The sequence below is a fragment of the Carettochelys insculpta genome, chromosome 6, assembly GCF_033958435.1.
Source record: "Carettochelys insculpta isolate YL-2023 chromosome 6, ASM3395843v1, whole genome shotgun sequence".
Classification (NCBI taxonomy): Eukaryota; Metazoa; Chordata; order Testudines; family Carettochelyidae; genus Carettochelys; species Carettochelys insculpta.
This window is the reverse complement of record NC_134142.1, coordinates 91,406,842-91,434,113: the sequence shown is the minus strand read 5'-3', so window position 1 is coordinate 91,434,113 and position 27,272 is coordinate 91,406,842. Positions and strand designations below refer to the sequence as shown.

Sequence of the window (27,272 nt, the reverse complement as noted above, 5' to 3'; positions counted from 1 at the left end):
TGGTGGCTGTAAACAAACTCTATGGGACCACGGGAAACCTGCCACACCTGTAAGTGGTTGTCCGGCTGTGTAAAATTCATGCTGGATTATGGAGTCTGCTGCACAAGAGAGTTCGGGATTAGAGAGGTTCAACCTGTATAAACACCAGCCATAGAACTTCCCCAAAATAATTCCTAAAGCATAGCTCTTTGAAAAATAATATCCAGTCTTGATTTCAGTATTGTCAGTGTTGAAAAATCCACCATCCCCGTGGTAAATTGTTTAAAAAGTTAATGATTCTCATTGTTGAAAATTTACACCATTATTTCCAGTCTAAATTTGTATAGATTCATCTTTAGCCATTGGGTCATGTTATATCTTCTCCGGTAGATTGAAGACCCTGTTACCCAATACAGATTGGGATTGTCTTCTCTTTGTTAAACTAAACTCACCATACTTATTGTCATCCAAGGTTGAGTAAAATGATTTAGCCATTTAAATACAAAAAGAGTATTTTTGTGGGGAATGGAATTAATTTATTATTAATGCTTGTAATTATGTTTGCGTTTTGGGGTGAGATAGCAGGAGTGAAATTTGAAATTGGGCAGGACAAGCCTTTAGCACAAGTACATTGGGAATAGAGAAAATGGGCTTGATTTGAGTTTAAGCCTTTCATAATTACCAACTGTGTGTACCCAGCAGATTTCTTCTGACTAAATTCCTTTGGCTGTCCAGCTGAGGAAGCATTTGGTGCACTGGTGTGTAATTGTAGCCAAATATATTGAGGCCTCCTGCAGACTGTGATGTCTGAAAAGATTATGGAGAAGCCTCTGTGCACTTTGTCAATTGAGGCAGCAAATGGAAAGTAGAGATTAGTCATATATTTCTGCCAGTATTGCTGCCGAACTCTGAGCTTTTGTAAGATGTCTTGGCTCCTGGTTTGCCATTTGTCTTCGAGTTACCCTAAAACAAAGATTCTTAAATGTTCAGCATACACTACAGATTAACAGGCAGATTCTCACATCTCTGATTAGAATCCACTGTCTGGGTCCCCTACTCCTCTTCCATTCATGAACACAAAAGTCAATGTGACAGCTATCGCAGCTGCTAACATAAGAACATAACAGGATAGTAGCTAAAGGCAAGAAAATATTTAATGCCTTTTTAGGAGATGGAAACACAGAGTGTATGAATAGCTACCTCTCTGTGTATCTCATGTGTTCAAAGGTTCACAATCTGGAAACTTCTGTTCTAAGCAGTGCACTCTTTAGCAAGGAGTGGCTTCAGGATGAAGAAGATGGTTTGATAGCATGTAATCTATCCTTGGTTCTCTGCTTAAGTCTGAAGAGTAAGAGGTGAATGGATTTTTTCCCCGGGCTCAGGTTCCTCAAAATATCTGGTCTCTATTTTGTAATAGATTATAGCCCAATAGGGCTGTAAGTACTTCAGGACCTTTTTAAAGAGGCCAAAAATCTATAGCCCTTTTGTGTGGAAAATCCATATCTCTAGCACTAGGAATGAGTCTGTTTCTCCGTCCTCCAACCTCTTTAACCTTTCTCTCTTTCTTTCCTTTGCAGCCTCTGTGAATGTGCTTGTTCAGAACTGCAAGATTTACAATGATGCTAGCTGCGATATCTCTGCAGATGGGCAGCTCCTGGCAGCCTTCATTCCCAGCAGTCAGCGGGGCTTTCCTGATGAAGGCATACTGGCTGTGTATTCTCTGGCACCCCACAATCTGGGCGAGATGCTGTACACAAAAAGATTTGGTAAGAATTCATCATGGGGATGGGAGAGGTCTCGGAAACGTTACTCAGCAGCAGACTCTTGACATTGAAACGCCCAGCTCAGAAGATGACAATGAAGGAGCATGTTACTGTTGTAGGAAAGATCACTGATGTTCTGACCAGGCAGTGTGATACGGCATCCCTATGGTGAAGTCCTGGCTGGTGATGAGGGCACTGAGGGCACTGCTGAGAAGAGGTCACACTACATACTGAACTTGCAGTTGCTAATAGGAGGACACCACTGTGCAGAGTCTTCTTGCAGAGTTGCAACTGACATTAGTAGGGCTCTCCTAGTTCAGTTGGCATTGCAGCAGGAGCTCATTACATAGTGGATTATGAGGCAGATGAGGGAGCAGAGAGTTAATGAAGACAATAGTCAATGGTTCTGAAATCCCTGCGAGGAAACATGACCTGTTGTGTTCTATCCCCAGGCCCTAACGCCATTTCCGTGAGCCTGTCTCCAATGGGCAGGTATGTGATGGTAGGACTAGCTTCCAGGCGCATTCTGCTGCACCCTTCCACAGAACACATGGTGGCTCAGGTCTTCAGGCTGCAGCAGCCACATGGTGGAGAAACATCCATGAGGGTGAGTAAAGTGCTCCTGCTGTGCTTTATCTCTGTGCTGATGTCTTGTTTAGCTGGCTGTGTGGTTCAGTGCTGTGTTCCTGGCTTTTGAGGCTGAGGTTCCTGTCCTATTGGATGGTAAAAATCTACTAGGCACTTGTATACCACATTAATGGTGCATAATATCAGGGCCTAAATGGAAACAAATTGTGAAGGTTTTCTGCAGCTTGAAGCCTGGCAGCCACACGGCAGGTTTTTTTTTGTGATGTGCCCCATACTTGGAGCATCCCAAATATGAGCATTCTGAGGTTATAAATAATTTGTGCCCAGCCTGTGGTGTTAGAACTGGTTTTGCTAAGGAGTTGAAGGAGTATCTCTGCTGAGGTAGTGGGATTATTTGTCAACTCTGAAAAGTGCTTAACTTCTAACTGGAGAGCAGCCACCAGTGATTAGGGAAGGGCAAGAGTTCAGTTTAGTATCTTGTCTGAAGGCTAAGGATGGTGCTTACTATAGCAATGCAAGGTTTTATATCAAATAAGTGCATTCTTGTAGCTGCTCTCTGAGCAAATGTTTCCTTTCTAGTTTAACAGATTATTTTAAAGGTGGGGGTAGGGGTTGTGCATTTGGGAGAATCGCTGTCAGTCGAATAAGTCTGATGTTTTCTCAAAGCAAGGGGCAAACTTACCAAAATGTACAGTGATCCTGTCAACCACCAGTGAAGTGCAGCCAATTTTATTGTAAAACATGGCAGTTGTTCAGTAGCAGTGCCACATGATATTTGAATGAGGTTGAAAACCGTGTTGAAACTGGAGAAGGAATGCTAAAGAGGTGAAATGATGTAATAATCAATGTTTAAATCTGGATAGACTACTGGAGTTAATTCTCAGACACTTGGAGAGTGTCATGTCATTTTCCATTACCACAGGAACTTTGGACTGTATCTTTACTGAAATATGGCTAAGGTTGATGAATGTTTGTTTTATTTTATTTTATTTAATCCATAATTACCCAATAGGTGTCCCAAGTGTTGAGCTATGGCCTACAAAGCAGTATGGATTAGGGTGTATATCTGACTAGCTAAAGTTTTAAACCTTTTCATTTTGAATGGTGATAGCTTGACACAGTAGAATAGTTTTCCATACCAGCAGTTCCAGGACTGATGTAATAAAGCCACAGCGTTTTCCTCCTGAATGTGATCTCTAGTTTTGGCAGTGCTTTCTCCGAGTTTGAGAGTTGCTCTGAAATTTCTCTCTGTAAGAATGCAGACAAGATATTCTACCTTTTTATATTGTGATAAATTGCTTGGCTTTGCTTCATAACTTGGTAATCAGTCACCAAACTGCTCATGATGCAGACACACATCCAAGCCCAGATTATTGCATAGTCAGTTTTAGTGGAAGCCTGAATATGGATGTGAGAAGCAACAGTATCGCTTCTCACCGGTGACTGACTTAAACCCTTGTACTCCGAGTGGCACGTAGGTCATCTACAAGTCTCCTCTGCTTCACTTTGTCATGAGACAAAACTTCTAGCTGACTCCAGGAGTACCCCAGTTGTTGTCCATCAATCTCTTTAGATGTTCTCCACGTTATCTGAGGTTTTTGTCTTTTCTTTGTGGGCTCCATTGGAGAGCTTTTCATACTATGCTGGATGATGGTTTTCTGAGAGTGTGGCCTAGCCATCCCCACTTTCTTCTCTTGAATTGAACATCATTTGGGTCTTGCCCTGCTCTGTTCCAAAGCTCCTCATTTGTGACAAAGTCTTGCCATTTGATGCGAAGGATGTACCTGATGCATCTGCTTATGAATGTCTATAGCTTGAGATTTGAAGACTTTTTAGGATGCCAAGTCTCGCATCCATACAAGAGCATACACTTCACATTTGTGTTGAAGATCCACAGATTTGTCTTGACAGATATTATTTGTGAATTCCATACGGGATGGAGAAAATCCTTCAGCATATTCTCAGGAGTGTGACATGGGTGACTGTTGTCACCTTTCCTGTTCTTGATCACACTAGATTGGATTTTGAGCAGGACAACAGATGGCCATCAACGCCATTCAGTGGACACTTCTCAAACAGCTAGAGGACATTGATTTTGCTGACAGTGTCGCCCTTTTTTCACATCAACATAAATGCATGGAAGAAGAGGTGCTAGACAAATGCTAGACAAAACTGCCTCCATGACTGGACTGAGCATTAACAAGGCAAGTGTGTATCAACCAGTCCAACAACACCACCATCACACGGGGAGGAGATGAGCTGGAAGATGTGGAGCAGTTCATCTACTTGGGGAATATTATGGGCAGAGACAGAGGAACAGACAAGGATATCTTAGCCAGGATAGGGAAAGCAACAGCGGTATTCAAGGCTTTGTCCCATATGGAGTTCTCACTGATAGTAATATGTTAAATTTTCAATCTCCAGCTGTTTGACAATCCCTCTGGCCTACCCAGGCTTCCCAGTGTCCTCCTGTACCACAGAATAAAAATTGAAGGTGGAATAATTCTTAGTTCACATCCCATCCATTTCCACAAGTAGTCAGGCCAGGATTGTTGTGGTTGTTTGTTTGTTTTTTGTTTCCCCCCGCCCCCCCCATCCCCAGGCCTATTCTTTTAGGTTAACTGTAGAATCTTAATAGATGGGGCTTCATGCCTTTCTGTGGGAAACTGTTCTACAGCCAGCTAATTCAGACTATTGAGAAATATTGCCTAATAGTCTGTTTTTTTTCTTTTTTAATTCCATTTTGCTTATTTGTATCCCTTTGAGATAGTTCTAAACATGTTTTCTCCCTCAATGGTGTTTATACCCCTCAAATGCTTGTAGATACTTATTTTTTCTGCTCTTAGTCATTGCTTAGTAAAGCAATAAGTTGTTGTTCGCTTAATTTTTCCTTGTAACTTAATCCTCCAAGTCTTATACTTTTCTTACTGTTCTGAATTCTTGCCACAGTGTCTGTATATTTTCTGATATTTACATGTATCAACATATATGATGTGCTAGGTGTGGTCTTGCTAGGCTCATACAAAAGTAGTATTTCCTCTTCTCTCCGGAATGTTGGATTTAGTGAATGCAAGACAAAATTGATGCAGCTCTGGGTGGCTGTTTTTCTTTTTTCCACTTTATTGCGTTGCAAAGTCCTATCCTATTTGCTGTTCTGTCTCAGCATTACTGCTCCCTAGTTCTTTTCCTCCAGCTGAATATCTCTGTTTTGGATTATTTTCCCCAGATGGATTAGCTATATTTCTACAAGTTGAATTTCATGGTATTTTCTGCGTGTGTTTTCCCCAGCATTTGTGTGTGTTGCTCCTTTCAGTTTAACAGAATCTGCTAATTTCACTAATAATCTGTTCTATTTTTTCATTTTCCAGACGGCTAACAAAGATATTTAATGTAGCAGAACCTAATCCCATTCTGTGGTTGCACACAATCCCTCCTTCCTGACCTTGTCTGTTGATCTCAGTCCTTTAGTCTTTCAGTCAATTTTCAATCCATGTGACAGTATCCATGTCCAGATCACTTTGAATAAATTTTGCAAGCAAGATTTCGTACAGCAGGATGCCAAATGCTGCACTGAAGTTGAGCTGTGCTTCGTTTGTTTTCTGTCGTGCACTTTCTTTGTAATCAGTCCAAGTTCCACAAAATAAATGGGATGCACAATAAAATTGCAGTTTATTTTTAAATATTTATCTCCTCTAGTCTTACAAATTGATGACTCATTTTTACAAGTTATCCTTGAGATTTGCAATAAGGCTGTTCTATTGCTTTGTAGAGGCTTATGAGCACTTGTAAAATAAAATCACAGCCTGAATTAAAATGTTTTATAATAGTCCTAGTGCACTTGGTGTTGACTGGTGGCTGCTGTATTCATATTTAGTTGGGTAAAAGATTGTCAGCAGCTTGTCATATGTGTAATAAAAAAGTTTTTTTTTTTTTAAAATAAGCATCCATTAAAGCTTGTGTTCTTTGCTTTATAATTTAAAACAGGTACATTACAGATAAAGAATAAGTAATCATCCATATTGCCAAGTGTGCTGATACAGTTTTGTGACAAAAGAAATACCATTTAACATTTACTTTCATTCTGCTTAAAAGTCACAGCCGTGCTCTGTAAACTAATGGGCCGAGTGCATGTTAAAATACCGTAAAATTAGAAAAACTCTTGAGGCCAACATCCAAGGAAAAAAAAACCTCCAAATTCTATTGAATCCCTCAGAAAGATCTCCCATTACTCTGTGCAGATGCTCTCCACCCCAATACTGGAAAAGCCTGGGAGAACAAATAACCCTTGCAGCATGACCTGAAGGTCATTAGATCCCAGCTTTGGCAAGTTAACAGGAATAGAATTCCACAGTTCTGCCCCCTCCCAGTTAACACAGAAGTTCCAAGGCTTCATTTCTCTCACAATTAAGCTAGGTATGTTAGTTCTGTTGCCTCAAATGATCTCAACAGCCACAGGATCAGGTAAGAGGAGAGGAGACTAACATTATTGGGATCCAAGTCACTAGGGATTCATAAGCTAAAGCCAACATTTTAAATTGCATCTGAAAGCCAACTGGCAGCCAGCATAGCTTATGGAAACAAGCAGTAATGTGTCCCCTATAAAAATGCCACAGTCTTGAATTGCTTTAACGGGCAGCCTGTGTAGATGACCTTGCCACATCCATATTTCTGTTTACAGTGAGCCCAGGTTTAACGTTTGGGAGAGGTTGAGTGGAGTTGTGCCGTTCAGGTTTGAAGACAATTGACACAGGTGCAGTGGTAAAGAGCATGAGCCTAGAAAATAGCTGAGGCATGAAGTTAAGCAGAAGGTGTGAAAGAGCTGTGTGTGAACACAGGACTGGGTTTTTATGATCTATCTGATTCTTTCCATCGCATGCCCAAGAAATTTTACCTGCTTGACAATTGGGATGGAAGTCTTCACTCGGGCACATTTCTTTTTCAGACTCAGATTTAATACAACCCTCTGGGCATACTGCGCTCAGACTCAGTTTTACATTAGAAAAGGTATTTTTGCAGGGGAGGTTGCCCCAGCCAAAATGATTCTTCCGTTTTCAAGAATGGAATTTTAAAAACATTCTTAAAATTTTTTTTTTCATTGAGAAGTTCTAGCCAAGTTATAAGCCCCTGAAAAATTGTAGTTTGCAGATACTTAAAGATTCATTAGTTCGGCAGCTGAAGCTTCATGGGACTAGGCTCAGCTATGCATGATCCATCCTGGCACTGTAATGGCTGAGAAAATCTTTCCAAGCAATTGCTCCTTGTGACTGCCAGCAGCTGCTGAGGCACCAAGTGTAGGACCTGAGAGCAGGGAAGCTCCCTGTGTTCCTGTTGTTGATGTCTATGCAACTTGGAAGAGGAGGAGGAAGTGGATGTATTTGAATTCAGAGGTGTGGGGAATGTTGGTGGGTGGCTGTGCAAGACAGGGCGTGGAGAGTTAAGAGCCTGGAGGTGCTAAACGTAGAAAGGCCTGTAATCACCAGAAGGTGCTCTCTCTTGCAGAGTCTGGAATTGAACCCATTATTCTAGAGCCTCTGCATATCTTTACTATCAAGCAAATAACTGTGAAACTTACTTGCCATCCCTCTAGTCATTAGTTGCTGGTCCACATGAACAATAACAGCCTTTAGCTGTTCTCAGGTGACTCCATTAGCTCAAACGGTAGAGGACTATATGGTGGATCTGAAGATCTCAACCCTCCTCATGTCTGCTGTCACGGGTCAATATGGTTCCACTGAATTAAATTTTTATCATCAATTTTGTATGTGTGTAAACAACTTAAAATATTGGTTTTAAAACTAAATTAAATAAACGTTCATGTTGCAAAGTCAAAGCATCTAAAGATCAGAAATACCAGAATTAATGTTTCCTGTATAACTTTATCTCAGCTCTTTTGTGCCTATGCATTATGATGGTCTTTAATAAAATGATCACATGCTACTACTTTTTTCCCTCACAATAGCCTTTCTGTGGAATCGGGAGTGGAGTTACCACATAACTGAAAAATCTCAGCTGTGGGCTGAGATGTTTGCAGTGCGGTGGGGCATTGCAGGAAACTTGCATTGCTGCTGCCCATTCTTTATTGTTTTGTAGATTACCAAAGGGCTTCACTGTCAATGGCTGTAAGGCTGGCACACTGTAAGAACTGAGAGGCATTTTCAGTACCAAGTGCTATAAATATTTTTGTCCTGTTCACTGTGGCCCATACCTGTACAAAAGCCAGAAATGGTATTGCAACCTGAGGACCAGTATCTTAAATTGGATCTGATATGGAATAAGGTACCAGCACAGGGCATGCAGACTATGAGAGTGATATGATCTAGTCTGGGTGTTCTGCTGAGGTCATGATGAACTCTTGCACCCTGTAGTGGACATAATCCACACCTGGTTCTCAAATAGGAAGCATTGTGGTATCCTAGCCTTGAAGTAATAAAGGCAAGCTTCATTATGGTCTAGTTTGAAGAGCTGGGTGCAGTCATCTTGTCAGAGTAGAGAAATATATTTGCTTACCGAAGCGTAAAGCTGAATGGAGTGTGACTTCAAGATTTGCATCAGTCTGACTGTTGAGGGCATGGTCATGATTTTTAAAGGTTTTTTCAGATCACTTCCTCTTATACTTAGGTAAGTTTAAGCCAACTGTTTTCTCTAGTTGCCTATTCATTTCAAACTTTTAGGCAGCTGGCTGACAGCAGCTTCTGATCCATGTGAGGGCACATGTAGCTGTTTACTCAGCATATTACTGACACTTGATCTCATTTATTGTTCCACTGAGGCCCAACCGGCTGAGAGCAGCGTAGAGTGGCAGCTGTCTGTGAATTCTTTGCTTTTCTCCTTGTAACTTTGATACTGTAAATTTTGCTTTCATTCTCTCAGCATGACATTTAACAAGCAACTCAAAGGCATAGTTTTTGGTTCACTGCTTGAATTAAGGCTAAAAATTAATAGAGGCTCATCAGTTTTTTGCCATAAAAATGGCTATAATTTTGCTAAGTTGATGCAGCATTAGCAGATGTCAAAGTAATTTACTAGAGATCAGCAGTAGCTTAGGGCACAGTCTTGTTTGTACAAAATTCACATCCACACTGACACGCACTTATCTGTCTTCTCTTATGACGCTGACAGCCCATTTTTCAATATGCTTGCTGCTTCTGTCCTTTTGATCCGCTTCTTCTCTGAAGGACAGTGCCTGTTTGCTTGTTTCTCTTAGTTGCTTCCTCTGTTCTTGAATTCAGATTTAGCACTGGACAGTACCCTCTGGTTTTTGAGGCTTTGGGTTTCTTTGCCCTTTTTATGGCCTTCAGGAGAAACTAGCAGGAAATTAAAAAAGTAATGAGGCACTTTGCTCAAAGTACGCTACTTTGCTGAACAAAAGGTGCCATTTTTGCCTGAGATTATTAATGCTTTTCTAAGATTCAGTCCTTGTTAATTTTCTTCAATACATCTGCTTTTAAAAATAGGAGTTTGTGGTCTGAAGAAATATGAATGACAATCAGCACGGGAAGACCAGACTTACTCTAAGCTGTTGGCTTTATGATGGGCATACAATTTCTGGTTTTTTGTCTTAACTTCCTAACTGCACCCATAGAAGATGGTGCCAAAGTTTCAGGTGCTGGCAATTTGTGAAGAACACATTGGGCTTTCAGCATCTGTGGAAGCATGGGCAGCAGTTTGGGATTCAGGATAAGTACATCAGAGGAATGATTCTGCTAAAATGAAAGTTAATGTTGACACTGAGCTGGTCACCTTTAGGTGTCCAAGTCAACACCCTGCTGAAATGAATAATGCAGGAGCAGATTGCATTGGCTATACACAGTTCATATTTTCTCTGTGGCGTTCGCAGTGAAAGAGCTAAGATCCTGCTGCGGCACACTTTGGACACCACAGGTTTTCATGCTTCCTTGCTCTAAAACATGCAGTCTTGGATGGGAGTCTGCATCTGTTTAAAGCTACTAGTAAGAATGTGTAATTGTAGCCTAGTGCCTGTGAAATCCTCCTGTCCCATTCCAGCTGCTTCTCCCCTCCTCCTCTCCAAAATCAGAGCATTACAGATGTCAAGTTTTTGGTTTTTTCCCTGTGTAAACAAGTTAGCAGCTCTGCATTTTTATTCATCCATTCCCTCTTAGCAAGACAGATCTAGCAACCCCATTTGCTGCATGGGCTAAGTAAGGTAATGGCCTGAGATTTATCAGCATCTCACAAAAGAGAAGCGCCTCAGCAAGAACAGAAATGCTCCTCTATTAAATTTAAAAAGGAAGAACTCCTGCTGAGCTTTGCTGGCTGCCTGTGTCTTCAGCACAGCCTATGGCTGCTTTCTCCTCTTCTCCAATTTCAAACCATGGTTGTCTTCCCCCTGTGCCTGCCTGCCTCTGGGAAGTGGAACGTGTCCCCCACCCTGCTGAGGGCACAAGGATTTCCCTCCTCTTTCCTTCCTTCCCTTCAGAGCTGGGAAATAGTTGGTCAGATGCTTTCGCTATGGACATGGGACATGAGCTGTGCTTGTGATATGAGGCTGTTGGGACTGGGGCATTGGCACCTGCAGCAGCAGTGTCTGTTGGAAAGTGTAGTACAGGCTGGTGGGCCGTCTGCTGCTGCCTTTGTGTGTAGCAGTATCCCAGGCATGGGAGCTTCCTTTCCAGCTTGTCTCATTGGCAGCCCCCTTAAATACAGAGGGAAGGGGGAATTTAAACAACATTGTGGAGTAGCAGTCAGTACCCTAGGATAGGGCAGGTAGAGGAGCAGCACTAGGTGGCTATGTAACACTTTGCAGAGAGAGGCTGTTTGAGGGAAAAATTAAAAGTCCCCATTCCCTGGAGAGAGAACAAATTAGCACCATAGTTCTCTGTGTGTGCGTTGTGCCCTAAGCGCTCTCAAGTCCACCCATGTACAGCAGCTTGATAACTTGGAAGGGATCATTAGGAAAGGTTCCTTGAGGCTGCTGATCATCATGAAAGCCCCTCCTGGCTTCCTGACATAAATAAATATTTCATTTAATACCCAGTCATCGGGTGTGACCAGTGTCACAGTGCTGATGCTCCAGCACTGCTGGCATGGAGGTTGAGCAGCAGAAGGGTTTGGCAGCCTTAGTCGTCTTTGTGCATAACACATGCAGAGCTTTTCTGGACGTTAGCCCTCAATTTCCACTGACTTTATACGTCTCTCTTTCTCAAAGCCTTATGTCCTGGATAGACTGCCCTGCAGAGTTGTTCCTTGGTTAGTCTGTGGGGTGATGAGGTGTGCCTGTTTTTTGTGAACAAACTGTGTTCATGCAGAAGAAATAAATACCCTCCTCCAACCTGCACCCGAGATACAAGTGGCTGCTTGGAAGGTAATCTTTGTGAGACATCTGAAAATGTGGAAGTAGAATAAGAAATGACTCGGCTCTCTCTCCACACCCTTCACATGCAGTGATCTAAAATGGAAATAGTCATGTGTGTTATCCTCCTTTTGACCCCGCTCATGTCCAGTAAGAACCTTGCTAGACCCTGCTAGAATGTGTCTAAAGAAAATCACTTTCCCTTTCAACATTCCTGGATCTGGTCCCACCCCCTTTTCCTCTGGACCACTGGGTTCAGAGTCTTGCACACATCCCTGAGATTCAGTGACCTGCCCACAGTAAAAGTGGTTTCTGGAAGTGCATTTCTTACTTGATGAAGAGGCAGTTGCAATGAGTGACTCCTTTTCTGGGTCAGCATATTCCAGCTGAAAAGGAAACTGTTACTTTTGCATCACCAATTGGGTTCAAGGCCTCGGAGACATGCTCTTAAGAATTTTTTCAGCAGCTTCCAAGGCTTGCATTCCCCTGAAATTTCCCAGCACTGGAATCAAGTTCTTCAGGATTTCATAGCACTACACTGGTTTGATGGCAAGTGACATGGAGTGGACAGTGGGCAATGTACTGAGATAATGAGGTGTCTGAGCTTAGGAGTATCCCTGGTCACGGAGTGATGAGTCAATAACCCAGTTAGTCTCTGCTAGTTAGGCTAGGGTGGACTTGAATGTGATGATAAATGACTATCAATGGAAATGTCATTGCATAGGTGAAACTGTTGCCTGACTTAAATGAAGTTCTCACCCCTGCAAAGTCTGGACTATGTGGGGAAAAGTGAATCTGGTCCCATAGTCCTTTGGCTGAAATGGAGAAGAGTGAATACTGACTGCACTGATCTTACAAATTTTGTACCTCTGCAAGTATGGAGCTGGGAAACCACCTTTCCCAGCAGGTTGGTGTTGGATCCTCCTTGGTGAATTTTCCATCTGGTATGCTTGTCTAGTTGAAGTGTTTCATTAACTGTTCAGAAGACTGTGTTGCAGTGAGACAGAAAGAAACAGGATTTTTGTCCTTGTTTAGGGGAGAATGTAGCTTCCCTAGTGCCCTCTGGGCCAGGGCACCTGTGCATGTGAAAGGGTCCTTTGTCGTCTTGTGTGTGGGTGGATGATCTTGCTAATAAATGTGGTTTCAGCAGCTCATCTGTATGACTGCATCTGACTGATTAGCTGGGTCCTGGTTACTGCTGGGAGTGGTGATGATTGCAGTGCAGCTGTACTCCCTCTCTCTACTTGTATCTGTTAATTACCACATGCATGGACGTCATTACCTCTTAACACTGCATGGCATCGTCCCATTAGCAAGGGATGTGGGAAGCCACAGGGAAGGGGAACTCTTCGGAGCTTTCGGCTATTTAGAAGTGGATGGAGAAGTGGGCTGAATGAAGCAGGTGTCACTAGGGAGAATTTCCAACTGTTCTTAACTTTTGAGATTCCGCTTTTAGCTGTCAGTTTCACAGCATGGCAGAGCCAGGCACTTGCCATCATGTTCCACTGGTACCCCTTGCTGAGAAACACCTGGACTTGAAATTGTTCTTGCCAAGCCACCGGCCTCCAAGCACCTGACCACTAAGCGTGCTGAGTTGCAGGTGAACTAATGGATTCCCATCCTTTGACCATCAGAGGCTAGTTCCGAAAGCCAGTTTCACCAGCTGTGATTCCTCAGCAGGAAAGGGAAACTGTTTGTTCTGTGGCATGTGGACAAACAGATGTGCAGCTGAATCCCCATGTGGCTTTTCTGGGACATTTCAAATGCTGTTTTCTAAATTAATGCACTGTGCTCTTGTAAGCCACTTTCTCCTCCCCCTACCCATCAAAATCCACAGTTCCCCCATCTCTGAGTGCACCAGTCTCCATGGCAACAGATGTGTGTGTGTGTGTGTGAGAGAGAGAGAGAGAGAGATTCCTGCTAGCTTGTGGAGCAGGAGCAGAAAATAGGGTGGCCATACTGGAAGAGTAAGGGGTTGTGGCAAGTACACAACAAAACACCTGGGAAGCTGTTCCTTCCTTCCTCTCTTGCTGAGCGCCTGTGAAGACTACTGACTACCAAGCAAATCCAAGGGAAAAGATAGTGACTGGCCTCTGTCTTTCGGAGAAATCCTAAAGGATTCATTTGCTAATCTAAATGTAGCTCTTTCTGAGGAAAGACTGAAAATTGCCTGTAGCTACAGATAGTTCTGCTGATCTATTTGTCTAACATTTTCCAGGATAGGGCCCCCCATCTCCTCAGCCTTTTACAAACGGGTACTAAAATAGTCCCTGCCTTAAAGAACTTAGTTTAAATAAGCAAGACTGACGAAGGTGGGAGAGAAAATGGAACTGCACAGAAGTAAAGTGACTTGCCCAGCCTCTCACAGAAGATCAGTGATAGCACTGGAGTAGAACCCAAATCTCCTGAGATCCAATCAGGAACTTAATCAACAAATCATGCTCCCCCCAGATACTGGTCTTCTGCTTTTCCAATCCTGGGTCCCCACAGCTGAGACAATGCACCACAATGCTAACATGCAGCACCCCTATATTGTTGCAGGTAGTAGTCCCAGTTTCCTGTGGTCCTTCACCAACCAAGCCAGCTTGACCAAACTTCTATAGAAACTTTGATGAGCTAAAATTTACTAGTGATTGTAATGGGAACACGCATTTCTCTTGTGACCTGAGATCAGATTAAATTCTAGACCTTTTTAAAGGAAAGTCTCAACAGTTGGCATGTCACTTATGATGGCTCCAGCTCAGCAGCTCAAGTTGCCTCTAGCATAACCCTCCTTAGCCTTCTTAATGAATTGTCTTTTCCGAAGTACCTCTTGGCCCTCCTCCTGAAGCCTTACGTGCCAAGCCTCCTATTGGAATCTGCCCTGTGTGATATGGTGTTCTGAAGCAGTTCCCTCCAGGTACTCCAGTGGCCAAACCAGCACATTGTTGTCCTTTTCCACTTCCCATCCTATGGTTTTATAGCCTTCACTTCTTCTGGGTTTATCAGAATTGTTGACTTTGTGGCCCATGGTTGGCATGTAGTGTCCTGGAGATTGCGAGTGCAGGTGGAGAGTTTTCAAGTTTCTGTGGAACTGTTGTGACTTAGAGTTGAGGGAGATCCCTTTGTAATATCAGTGGCACTCAGCACAAGTCTGAGCCCTGCAGTGTTGGGCCTAGGTGAGGCTGGGTGGCAGAGACAAGCAGTGCTTGGTATGGATTCCACAGCTTAGGGTCTTAATAAGGTAGCCAAATTAATTGGGTGAAGGGAACTGTGGTGGGAGGCAAACCAAATTGAAAGGGTGTGTCTCACTGCAGTGCTTGTGTGTCTCCTGGACAAACTCTGGACTCCACATTTGTTTTATCTCTTTGCAGCCTGAGAGGGGGAAATCAGCCAGTTGCTGAAGGCCATCCAGGAAACAGTTGATGTAGATGAGATCCCGTATCATTTGTAGATGGATCTCAGGTTTGTTTCATAACTAAGGCATGCAGGTGATTGCTTGGGCGGTTGCCAGTGGAAGCCAGTACATTTCCTGGCTGGCACAGTTCCCCTAGTTGTATTATGACAAGAGCGTGAAGGTGGGAAGTGGGGGTAAAGAGCCAAAGCATTCCCACTTGTGCTAGTGTCAGGTTGATGCAAGTACAGCAGCTGTTCCCACTCCCTTATTAATTAGTGCCAGTGAAGGGACAATGTAGCTGGGTAGCCAAATGTCTGAGTGAAGATCTGATGATGTCCTGCTCTACAGCCATTTGTTAAATATTTGTGGATGTGTGTTTGTTTCTGTCAAAATGCTTACTCTTCCTTCTTGGAACAGCTTGTAAATAAGTCTTTCTGCGCAGCTGCGTGCCACAGGGGATTCAAGTGAGTGTGTCTTCTTGGCAGCCCTGTTTGTTATTGCTTTTTCAAATCATCCTTCTGTGTGCTTTTTTTCTAGAGAGTTTTCAACGTCCTGTACCCAATGCCTGCTGACCAGAGGAGACATGTCAGCATAAATTCTGCTCGCTGGCTACCCGAGCCAGGCCTGGGTTTGGCATATGGCACTAACAAAGGGGACCTGGTAATTTGTCGACCAGAGTAAGTGGCATGGCTTAGTCTCTAAGGGAAGCATTGATATTTTTGCTGCCTTTTTTCTTTCTTTCGGGGAATGCCTTAAGCCAGGGTGGGTTCTCCTCACATAGGGCTGTGTTAGGGAGCAACTTCTTTTTGAGAGTTTTACTTTGGTCTTTGAAAAGTAAAGTAGCTGTTCTGCCTTGAAAGGAAATCTGAGACACTGTGAGGATGCTATATCTCATCTAGCTAGTTTCTGCCTACTATGGTCTTCACAGTCTGTCCAGATGCTTCCTATGTGCCCAGACACTTGTGAATCTCCCTGGAATGTTCAATGTGAGATTGTTAACAAAAACATTTTGTATAGGCTGTTAGAGCAATTCACTGAGTTGCTGCGCCCCTAGCATGAAAGGCCACTGGTGTGATATAGTCTGGCAGTTCTATTTATATATTCATACAAAACCGTAATGGCATCTACTTGTAAATCTATATGGTGACATGCAGAATCTAATTTAGAAATTTTATTGTGTGGGAGGAGATTGACAGGCAAGGGAGGTCCTGGTGGTGGAGTGTTTACACATTTCACTTGTAGTAGAAGAGGTTCATCAAGGGAACTTCAAGACCAAACACTAGGACTGAGATTCCTTTTTCCACTGGTTAGTCCACGTGTTTTCTGTAGCTCCTTTTGAAATGCAGGGTTAATACTCTCATATATAACTAGCATCGTTGGTGTCCCAGCATTAATGATTTTGTTGTTGCTGAGGTTCCTTTGGTTCCTGAACTGTGTACTTGTTTGGAGTTCTGTTTCACTTGTTAAGATTTCTGGCAGGTAAAGTTGCTCGCTTTCTGTAAAAAGTGCCTCTGAAATTCCACATCAGATGAGTCCACTGGAAATAATAGAAGCAGATTTCCTCCTGCTCTGCATGCAGTTGAGCATGTGGTGGTTGTGAAGTGTGATATGGTCAGTATACAGTTCATTTAATTAAGATAAATACAGGTTGAACCTCTCTAATCCAGAACGCTCCAATCCAGCAACATCTGTAGTCTAGCATGAGTTTAGTTAGACAGATGACCATTTACCATGGGTGTGGCCAAGTTTCCCATGGTCCCATGAAGTTTGTTTCCAACTCCTAGTCATGGCTCTTGGTGTTCTGTGCTGTTGTTTACCTCTAATTTGCCCCAAATGTCGTCTAAGACCCCAGTAAGTGGTGGAAGTGCTGTAGTGCTGCTAGACAATACTGGCCTCCTGTGGTCCACCAAATTCTCTTGTCCAGCACTGGCCAGGTCCCCAGGATGCCAGACAAGGGAGGTTCAACCTGTGTAAGCTGTTCTAATCATTTCTAATTTAACCAACAACGATAGGGGGACACTGCAATCACAGCTGAAATTGAGCCGGTATGCAGTGATGAAGCATAGCAGCACCTCTTTCAAACTGCTTGTTGGTTCTCCAGAATCTCAGCTTTCGTTAAGGCTTTGACTATGTGGGGAAATTGACTCATTTAGCTATTGTGGAATAAACCACACCAGAATAGTTCCCCATATAAAGACTTTACTGTGGAATGAGAGTGATTTAATTCTGGACTAATTACTCTGCTCACAATAATAAAAACACTTCTATTCTGAAGTAGATCATCTACATGGGGGAATTATTCCAGGATAGCCATGCTGATCAGTGTTCCCCATGTAGACAAAAATGAAGAAAATGTCTATGTTTACAGTTGCTGAAAGAACCTGGAGTGTGGACAGTGTAACCAACGTAGCAAAGTCTGAGTTTGCAACAGCCTACAACAATAGCTCAAGAGATGCGAACTGCACTTTTTTTCTTTGGGTGCTTGCTGATGTCCATTTCGCATTTGGGGGGTGTGTGTGTGATACATGCACTGGTGCCAGAGTTTTTCCTTCAACATTCATTTGAGGAAGTCGGGCTTCTGGTCACGTTGAGTGTTGCAGCCTGTACCATTCCTTTCTTGAAACCATAGACCCAGAGACAGGCCTCCATCAGCTTCAGGTGCCATTGACAGCCAGAGCCCTTCAGGCAGCACAGGAAATCCTGACGCTCCCAGTGCCAGCCACACCAGCACCCAGCAGTGCTCATGCCATGGGGTAAGCCCACTTTGGGATCCTTACATCCACTCTTGCCCCAGCAGCACTCTTCCCCACTATGGGGAGCATTCCATCACCAATCATCTGCTAGAAGACAACATGCCTGGGGAGGCTGTCACAGTGGAGTCCTCTTCAGTTACCATCAGTGGGGTTTGAGGTTGATGTGACCAGTTACTTACTGCAGGCCCACAGAAGCACGTGCCTCCTAGCAAGAACAGTGGGATTGACCCATTGCATTGATGGGTCACCATTACAGATCCCGAATGACAGGAGCCATGGGCATCAGTCCCCAGGGTGGGTGTAACCATATTTGGAGAAATCCCTAAAGGCAACTTGCCTGCGAAACTTCTAGGTATCACTTCTTGTCTTTTGTTACCGGTCTCAAGGCACAAGGTGTGGAATGCCTGTCTTCCATTATGGATCTTCTGAGCACCACCAACCACCAGGCTTCCCATGGAGGCGCACATCCCTCTTGGCTCATTCCTCCCCCAAATGCAATGGCAAATCAGACATGAAGTCACCACTCCAGTAGATCCTGATCTCTGGGTACCAACCACTTCAGATATGGCTTTGGCACAGAGCATAGCTTAATATCGGCAGGGCAGCCTCCCAGACCCAAGATGCTATCTGCAACATCAGCACCGAAACCCACCCTGTGGTCTCAGGCCCAGTAGTTGGTTCTGTAGTGTCCTTGGTCCACTCAGCCCTTGTAACCTGCCCTCTCAGCATCAGGCATTTCTCACAGGCTGGTGGCCTTGACAGTCCAACCCTCTTGAGGCCTCAGGGAAAAGACACCGCAAGTCTAAGTTGATGAAGGGGGTCAACCTGCTGGACCACCAATGGGTACAATGGAGTCTGAGGTACTGGTGGTGAGGAGATGTGTATTGCAGATTCTGTGGGTCCTATTGGTGGTCCAGCAGGTTGACCCCTTCATCCACATGGACTGCTTCAGAATAAAATATCACTGGGCCCTCTTACCCTATTTCTCAGGATGACTCTGAGACACACCAGGAACCATTGAAGATGGTTCTCCCACCTTCCAACTAGGGACAGAAGTGCTGGAGAAGCAGGAGGATTCCCTCTTGCTTGTTCTCTCCTCCACAGCCTCTGCTAGGGTAGGGATGTTAAATAATAGCTAACATCTTATGGCAAGCACCCTCCTCTATGGCCACCATTTGCAAGCAGGCAAAGCATAAGCACTTCGTCCTACCTGAAGGACACAATTATCTCTTCTCCCAACCTGACCCAAATTCCCTGGTGGTCAACACAGTTAGCCACAAGGGATGACAGGGACAACCCAGAGCAGTCTACAAAAATAGACTCCAAGAGGCTGGACTTGTTTAGACTAGATTAAAATTCTTTTGACTAGCCTTCAGTTGAGGGTGGCTAGCCACCAGGCTGTCCTGGGCCTCTCTGATTTTAACATATGGCAGACCTTGGCTAAGTTTCAGAAGACCCTCCCAAGCTGTTCCCATAAAGAATTCCAGACAATACAAGACATGGGCATGGCCACTGCCAGAGTGTCTGTCCAAGTAGCATCTGATGCTGCAGATTCTGCTGCTTGCTTCTGCCATCTCCATGCAGGAAGCTTGCTAGCTGCACCCCTCAGGCTTGTCCACTGAGGGTCAGCAGTTGATTCAGAACTTCCCCTTCGATGGCCAGGCCCTGCTTGCAGATCAGACAGTTAACAAATTACATGGGCTGAAAGATTCCAGTATCACTGTAGAAATCATGGGGCTCCATGTTCTGGGCCTGGTGCATACATAGACCAAACCACAACTACCCAGGGGCAAGAGAGCCAACTTCAGCAGGACCTGCTGCACAAGAAGCCTAAGCACATATTGCCAGCACACTCCAAACAAGGAGCTAAGAAGTCGTTTTGAGGTTGCACCTGAGGACAATATACAAAACCATTCCCTGGATCCATTCTTCCTCATTTTTGGCAACTGCCTTTCCCATTTCTTCACAGGATGGTTGGTGATAACTGTGGATCACTGGTTCCTCAGTACAGTAGCACAGAGCTACACACTCAAATTTCTTTCCACCCCACCCCATTCTCAGGCTAGGGACCACTTAGAGAAGATCATGACTATTTCCCCCACCTGTACTCAGCTCATTGCAGTAGTGGACCAATCATGAAAATGTCCTAGAAGGAGTCCTGCTCCTTCCCTCGAGCTGGTGTCAGATGCCTTGGACTGCAACTGGAGCACACAGCCCCAAGATCTCCGAACCCAGAGCACATGGACCCCAGAGGAGGCAACGTTACACTTAAATGTCAAGGAACTCAGAGTGCTTTGCTTGGTTTGGAGGCCTGTGGCCGCCTCATCCAATCAGATTGGCTATCGCAAGACCATGGTCGGCTCCTACACTCCATCTGGATTCTCTACACCTCTTGATGTGGATGCTTTGTGTGTGAACCGGGAAGAATATACCTGATTGGAGGAGGTGTTTCCTACTGTACCTGTCAGGCAAGGTGATGAGAGTCCTGACAGATAATACAGCCTTGAAGTTGTAATTGAACAGGCAAGGAGGGGTATACTCATTGGCTCTATGCTAAGAGACACTCCTCCTCTGGGACTTCTGCATTGGCCACAACATCCATCTCGAGGCAGGTCACCTCCTTAGTGTCAGGAATGCCCTAGAGAATCACTTCAGCTTGGACTTCTCTCACCTTGAAGGGTCGCTCCACCAGGAAAAGGCCTGCATGATCTTCCAGCGTTGGGGAATTCCTCAAGTGATCCTTTTCACCACCACACAAAACAAGAAGTGCCGTTGGTTTTGCTCCCACCAGGGCGTGAGCAAAGGGCTCCCTCTCCAATGCCTTCCTTCATGGGCCAAGGGTCTGATGTATGTGTTCCCACCAATCTCTTTCACCAACCAGGTTCTAGTAAAAATCAAACAAGACAAAGCACAGGTCATTGTGATTATCCTAGCATGGCTCCACCAGCTCTAGTTCAGCACACTCATGAACATGGTGATGCGCATGTACTGGCCCCGTCCCATTGAATCAGGCTGGCTGTTGCAGACCATGGTCAGCTCCTACACCCCAAACTTGAGCCTCTTGGTATGGATGCTTTGTGGTTGAACCTGGAAGAACATACCTGATTGGAAGAGAAAGTAGGAAGCCATCCACAAGATTAACTTATTGGCCAAGTGGATGAGGTTTTTCTGCTGGGCTTTAGAGCACAGCATTTTCCTCTCACATTTTTAGGTGCAGTCCATCTTGGACTACTTATTGCAGCTCAGGAGTGAGGGTCAAGGCCATTCTTCCATCAGAGTGCACCTTGCAGCCGTCTCTGCATTCCATCCAACCCTACATGCAGTCTCTCCAGAAATGGCACCACACACTAGTGCTAGAAGCTTTTCCCTCAACAGTGTCTGTAGAGGAGCGTCTCTGTGGACCCTTCAAGTAGTGTCCTCATAGTGTGGTGAAAGGGGTGCTTGCTTGTTTCCCCCCATACCTGTCCTGTCCTGCCTCCCTGAGTTTTCTTCCTGGAAAGTCTGACAATAGAGCAGGAGGGAAGGTTATGGAATGGACATGAGCAACACACCTCAAAGTATCCCAGTTACAGAACAGGTAACCATCTTTTAACTTCATTGTGGTCTGACTCACATGCTTAGCAGTAATACTTTAAATGTCAAACATGCTTAATTATTTTACTGCTATCAAAGCAAGTAGGAAAGCAATGGGTAGATGGTATTGTGAAAATCTGCTCAATAAGGTGAACCACAAGCAGTAAAGACCGAGGCATTTTGGACGGAATCTGAACCCCACTTAAAGGGACCAAAAACCTAGTGGGGCTTTCAGTGAGGAGCCAGCTAGTTTATTTGTGTCTCTTTGGGGTGGAGAGAAGAAGGATTTCTTTTGTGGGCAAAGCTTGGAAGTGTGCTTCCACACATGTTAATCCTAACCCCCAGTGACTCCTGTCTGCAACAAAGCAGACAAGTATCCCTTCCATTGTGTGTCAAGGAAACAAACAACTGGTGTAGCACAACTGCTGTCTGGCACTGCATGTCCACCATCTGGTCTAAAATTGAATTAAATGAAATAATTTTGCTTTGTAAGATGAAAGCAGCACAGAAACCCCTTGGGCAGAGAGAAGAGGGGCAGTGATCTGGCCAGCCTCTAATCAGTCTCCATAGGTGTAAGAGGAAAAGGTGTGAATTATTTCCTTAGCACCATCAGTCTTCTCTGTACTGCGCATTGAGGGGGAGACTGATTTGGGCCAGAGGCTTTCAGTCTAAGCTAGACCCCCAGAGACATGCAGTCTTTCATCCCTTTCATCATGAGTGGGAAGACCACAGGAAGGGAGTCCAACTGTTGGAGGTAGTCATTTGCAAAGGAAGCAGGTGGTACAAGCAGTTTATTTTTCATTTCTTGGCACAGATGAGTGATTTGTTTTGTTCATAAATTATCAGATTCCATGGAAGAGCTAGAATATTTCATAAGGAGGTGGTTGGTGGAAAATGAATTTTGAGGGAGAACAATTAAGGCAGAGGTAGAAGCATACCTTCCCTTCAAAGGGTTAAGTTGAAAAAGGCATTCCCAGAGGAACAAGCAGAGATGGTGAATGAGGGATGAGTGGACGGGAAAGAGGAAATATAGCAAGTGCTGTTGGTGAATATTGAGTGTATTGTTTTCAGAGTAAATTCCTGGTTACTGTCCTTCTGTAAACAAGAACAGGAATCACTGTTTAAACAAGTGAGGCTGTATCATTCCAATGCACAGACTAGGCCCAGCAGAAGGAACATTCCCTAGAGGGAGCACTGGCATGTCTAGTTGTCCCAGGTCCTGGTTGATAGTCACCATATCAACGCCTCATAATCTTTCAACTCTATCACATCTCTTCAGGGTCTTTCCCACTCATCAGAAGAGACCCACAATCTCATCGTGTGAAATGTTCACGGCCTTCCAGAGCCTGTGTAGGCATGTGTGAACAGTAATTGCCCAATTCCCACTCTGACTTCTCCTGGAGAAGGCTGTGCAGCAGGGTAAACTAAGCATCATCCTCTGTGGTCTTCCCTTCTAAATCTCCCCTCTTCAGGAACAGTTTCAGATGGAGTTTACTGCTCAGATCTATTGAAAACATTGATTCCAAATCTCAACATGCTTTGAACGTGGCTGTGGGTAATCCTAAAAACCAAGAGCTGCAGAGGCTTTTTCTGGGGGCAGCTGTGCAATGCAGGCCAAGATGAGGAATCATTCCTTCTGCAGTTAGGGAGCCTCTGGTAATAAATTAAAATACTATTTAAAGATATGTTTTGCTTCTGAGACAGATTATCCAGTGAAATCCTCTTATAGGGAAGTAGGTAGAGAGTCCCAAATTAATTCAGTGTTGGGCTATGCACTTATTGCAGTTCTTTTTGTAGCAAACCTATTCCGTGAAAATTGTCTTCACTGCCCAGAGCTTCCGTGCTTTATCACTCAGACTGTCTGCCTGTGCCAGTCCAGTTTCTTCTGTGAGACTTGCATATCATCTCATCTAGCCATGGGGGCAGCATGCCTTCATCTGGTTATTAGGGCTGGTAAAGAGTTGTCAGTCTATCCTGCTGTCTGCATCCGTCCTGTCTCTGTGCTGGCTTTTCCCATTTATCAGCCTGTTCAGCTATTAGCAGAGATGCCTGCAGCAATATGTAATCTCTGATGCATAGCTTGCCTTTTAAGAGTAATTTCAGTGGGTGCAGGATGAATGAAGGGGGAAAGAGGAGCTACAGTGTTCTCCTTCCTGTGTAATTGAAGTATGGAAAATGGTATCTCTCTGAGGCACTCAGTGTGTATCTTCATTGCAAACTTAAGCAATTGGCACCTGGTTCTGAGCAGCTGCACTGCAGTTACTGTATCATCAGTGGTGCTATACTCCCCATGTTATCTCTAGGACTCCCGTAGAAACATCTCATGGTTCTTTGTGGTACGGTCAGCTGAGGTACTCTGATTCTTTCCCAGTGAACTGTGGGGGAATTTGTCCTTCCAGGCACACAGGGAGGTTGTGGAAAGACATTGGAGGATTATCAGAATGTAAGTGATTTAGCCTCTGTCCATGCTGTTATCAGCTTGAGTGAAAACATACACCTTCCATCATGTCAGCTACCCTAAGCTGAAAGCACCACCGAACTCAGATGAGATGATGTGTGGATAGGAGAGGGGCTAAGGGCACTGCTCAAGTTAATTCTGCAGTGAAGACATACCCTCAGGTGCTGGCCTCCCTAGGTTAGGAGTTCCTGTGGGCACAGACAACTTAGGAACAGAAATTCAACTAAGTTGTTTTTAAATTGACAAGGGGAGCCTATATTTCCAGAGAGCTCCATGCTGCACTTTGAGACCTAGTCATTGTGGACGCATCACCGCCTCCAGATATGTCTGTATGGCAGTAAAATGCCTGCAGCTGGCCTATGTCAGCTGACTTGGGTTCATAGGTTCAAGCTAAAGAGATGTTTAATTGCAGTGTAGATGTTTGGGGTCAAACTGAAGCCTGAGTTCTGGGACCCTCCTGCCTAGCTGAGGTCCAGAGGCCTGGCTTCAGCCCAAGCTCAAATGTCTGCACAGCATTTAAACAGCCCCTTAGCCGGAACTCCATGAGCCTAAGTCAGCTGATACAGGCAAGCTGCTGATTTTTAATTCCAGTGTAGACGTACCTGTGGTGGCGACTTGGGAATTGGGTTTTTAATCAGTGTTTCCCTTCTGACATCACACTCCCTGAGAGTGGAGTCTAGATCTGGTGTCATTTGAAAGAACTCATTTAGAAGGAGGCAGCTCCGGCTTCACACAACACTGCTTAGCTCATTGGTGCCACTAGCACATGCTGGTTGTGCAGATCACTTTATTTAACACTATCTCTGTGTGTCGTGTGTCCTTTCTTCTGTCCCCCTGGGCAGGCTAAAGTACTGACTAATGTGCCACTAGTAGTTTGCTGTTAAAGAGCTTGGTTTGTGTGTCTGGATTTCATTGGGGAAGTATGTGGACAACTGAGCCGACTAGTTTTGTATAAGGTAAATCAGACTACCTAAGTGGGCTTAGTTTTATAAAGTTCAACCTCCTATTTTACAAATGTTCGCTTTTCCTTAGGTCAAGTACAGTTGATGTTAATGAAGTTTTAAGACTGTCCTTTGCTCAAGAATAGCCTTTCACCCCTCTTAGTTCGCCAGTCTTTATCAAAAACATTCCATTATTTTTAAAAAGGCTAAAAGAATAATGGAAGTCTAATTGGAAGTATAAATAATGTAAAAAGTCCTCAAGGTAAGTGGTTAAATTAGGATAATTGTGTACTTCCCAATGCCTAAAACTCAAATGGAAAACAAACCACATGTGTATTGTAACTTGTACCCTGTGGGAGAGGACCCAGAATCACATCTGTGCAGTCATGTCCTGCCACATCTCCAGAATATCAGTTGCAGTAGGTGACAGAGATGTCACTAAGAGTCAGTGGTTTTCAAACTCCCAAAATGGCTGGAGATTGAGTTCAGCTGGCCAATTTCTCAACCAAGATTGAACCATGTATCAGGGTGCAAGATTTGTAATTGACTGATAGGCTTCTGATGACCTCTAGGGAGGTTCCACTGGTTGAAGTCACAACCATAAAAATGTAAGTGAGCACAGATGTAATCCTCTGGGCCATCGCACTTACCACAGAGGGCTCCTGCCCCAAGTAAAGAGGAGACCAAGACAACTGCAGGCTGTATCAGCCAAGTGCCGAAGAAAAACATCTGCTAGTGATAAGACCAAAGCAACCACATCTGGTCTTCTAAAGTGCAGTTCCTTGGCTGCCAATACCAAGCCAGAGTGTGTCTTTTTCTCTGAGTAACCATCTTCTTTTTAAATAATGTTTTCTCTTACAACTTACTTGTAAAAAAGCACATGGTTATGCTATCTCAAATCACTCGGGTCACCATAGCCTACCTTAAATAGAGTTGTGTAACACAATGTGCCTCAAAAAGAAAGCTATGGTCATTAATCATTCTTTATTATAAAAAAATTGGTTAGCTGCAAAAGTTCAATAAAGTGTGCACTTTGAAGGGGTCAGCATATTGCTGCATAGACTACATCTGTGCCTCCCTAATTTTCCAGGTGTAAGAATGCACAAAAATTAATTGTGTTAACACTGTAATTTAGGCTTTGTGTTCATCCACAATATCTAATCATAGTTGTGCTCTTCAAACATTAGTTTAATAGAAAACAAGTAAAAGATTAAGATCAGTAAGATTTTATTACTTTATAATGGACCCCATAAAACCATAAACCTAAGTCATCTTTCAAAACTACAGTGGGATCAGAAAATTCTCACCCAAGTTGAGGTCAAAGATCAAAAAAGTAATTTAAAAATATTTCATAGTTCTTGTCCCTGTCCTTTCTTAAAACCTTTTATTTCTCATCAGTTTGTCATCTGAGGTATAAACTCACTGGGCTTTTGCAGTGAGCATTTTTGCAGATCAGCCAGTTTTAAGTTCAGGTGTTTGTATCCAAAATTGATAGAAATATATTTTGAGTAAAATTTGTTTTGGACACCGTATCATATAAATAATTAAAATCCAAGTATATCACATTTAACTTTCTTCTTATTCATTAATTTTTTAATTCAGTGAAGAAAAGCAAAGGTTTATCTGGCAAGAATGTCTCTGTAACTGCCCAAATTTCTCCTACCTACTCATTATTCTATTCCCTTCTGGATGTTCATTTATTACACTGTTTTATATTAAAGGAGAAAGGGGAAGAAAATTAGGCTGAGGAGAGACAGTAATTGCCAAATTAAATTGGTCTTCCCTCTTCTGATACCTCCCCAGTTTTATGTAACTTGTCAAAAATAAGCATCAGTTGAACAGAAGTTCACTTGGTAACTTTTTCACAATACTGGGTTGCATATTATACAACCACTTTCTTCTATGTCAGTTCTTATACCGAACTCTTGATTGTAGTATCTCGGTGTCTTCCAATACTTCATTTAAAGAGCTACGACTAACATCTAATGTCATCCTGTCCCCAAGGAGAGAGATCCATCCAGTGACCTTTCTTCTTTGGGTAGGATTCTGTTTTGTGTACCTGTTACCATGTGTGTGTTAAAAAAGGCAAAATCAAAGAAGTGAATGAGAATGCATGTCTGCCTTCTAACCAGGAGCAGATTATCCGTTGGTGCAACTAAACCTTTTCTGATCCATCTTCTGGCCTAACTCCAGATTTTTCTGGGTTTAGAATTAGTTTCAGTTAAATGAGTTAGAGAAAACTAGCCGAAGTCCCACTACAGAGCTTGCTCGGACATTGCAGAGTTTAGCACTGATCAGTAGTTGGCTAAAACTGACATGTCCAGGCTGGGTTTCTTCATTGTTGTGTATCTAAAAGCATAAAGGAAGAAAATGCACACGTCACTTTTGCAAGCCTGGAAGGGCTTGAATAGGATTCACAAGGCTTAGGTCAAGGCTGCTTTAGGGTGTCCAGAACTTGTTGGTGAGTGAAAGTTCTGTCCTCCAGAAAAGCTGGAGGTGAGTGGGTATAAGCAGAAAGGACCCATGTTTTA

General features: G+C 43.7%; 1 protein-coding gene across 3 annotated transcripts in view; it reads left to right on the top strand.

Moving 5' to 3' along the window:
- The window catches only part of AMBRA1 (autophagy and beclin 1 regulator 1), a 209,955-nt gene that overhangs the window by 157,318 nt on the left and 25,365 nt on the right, over positions 1-27,272 (top strand). For all 3 annotated transcript variants that reach the window (XM_074997585.1, XM_074997584.1, XM_074997586.1), the window contains exons 13-15: positions 1,557-1,745; positions 2,195-2,349; positions 15,554-15,693. In XM_074997585.1, coding sequence (XP_074853686.1) covers positions 1,557-1,745; positions 2,195-2,349; positions 15,554-15,693 — 484 coding nt within the window. The remainder of the gene's footprint in view (positions 1-1,556; positions 1,746-2,194; positions 2,350-15,553; positions 15,694-27,272) is intronic.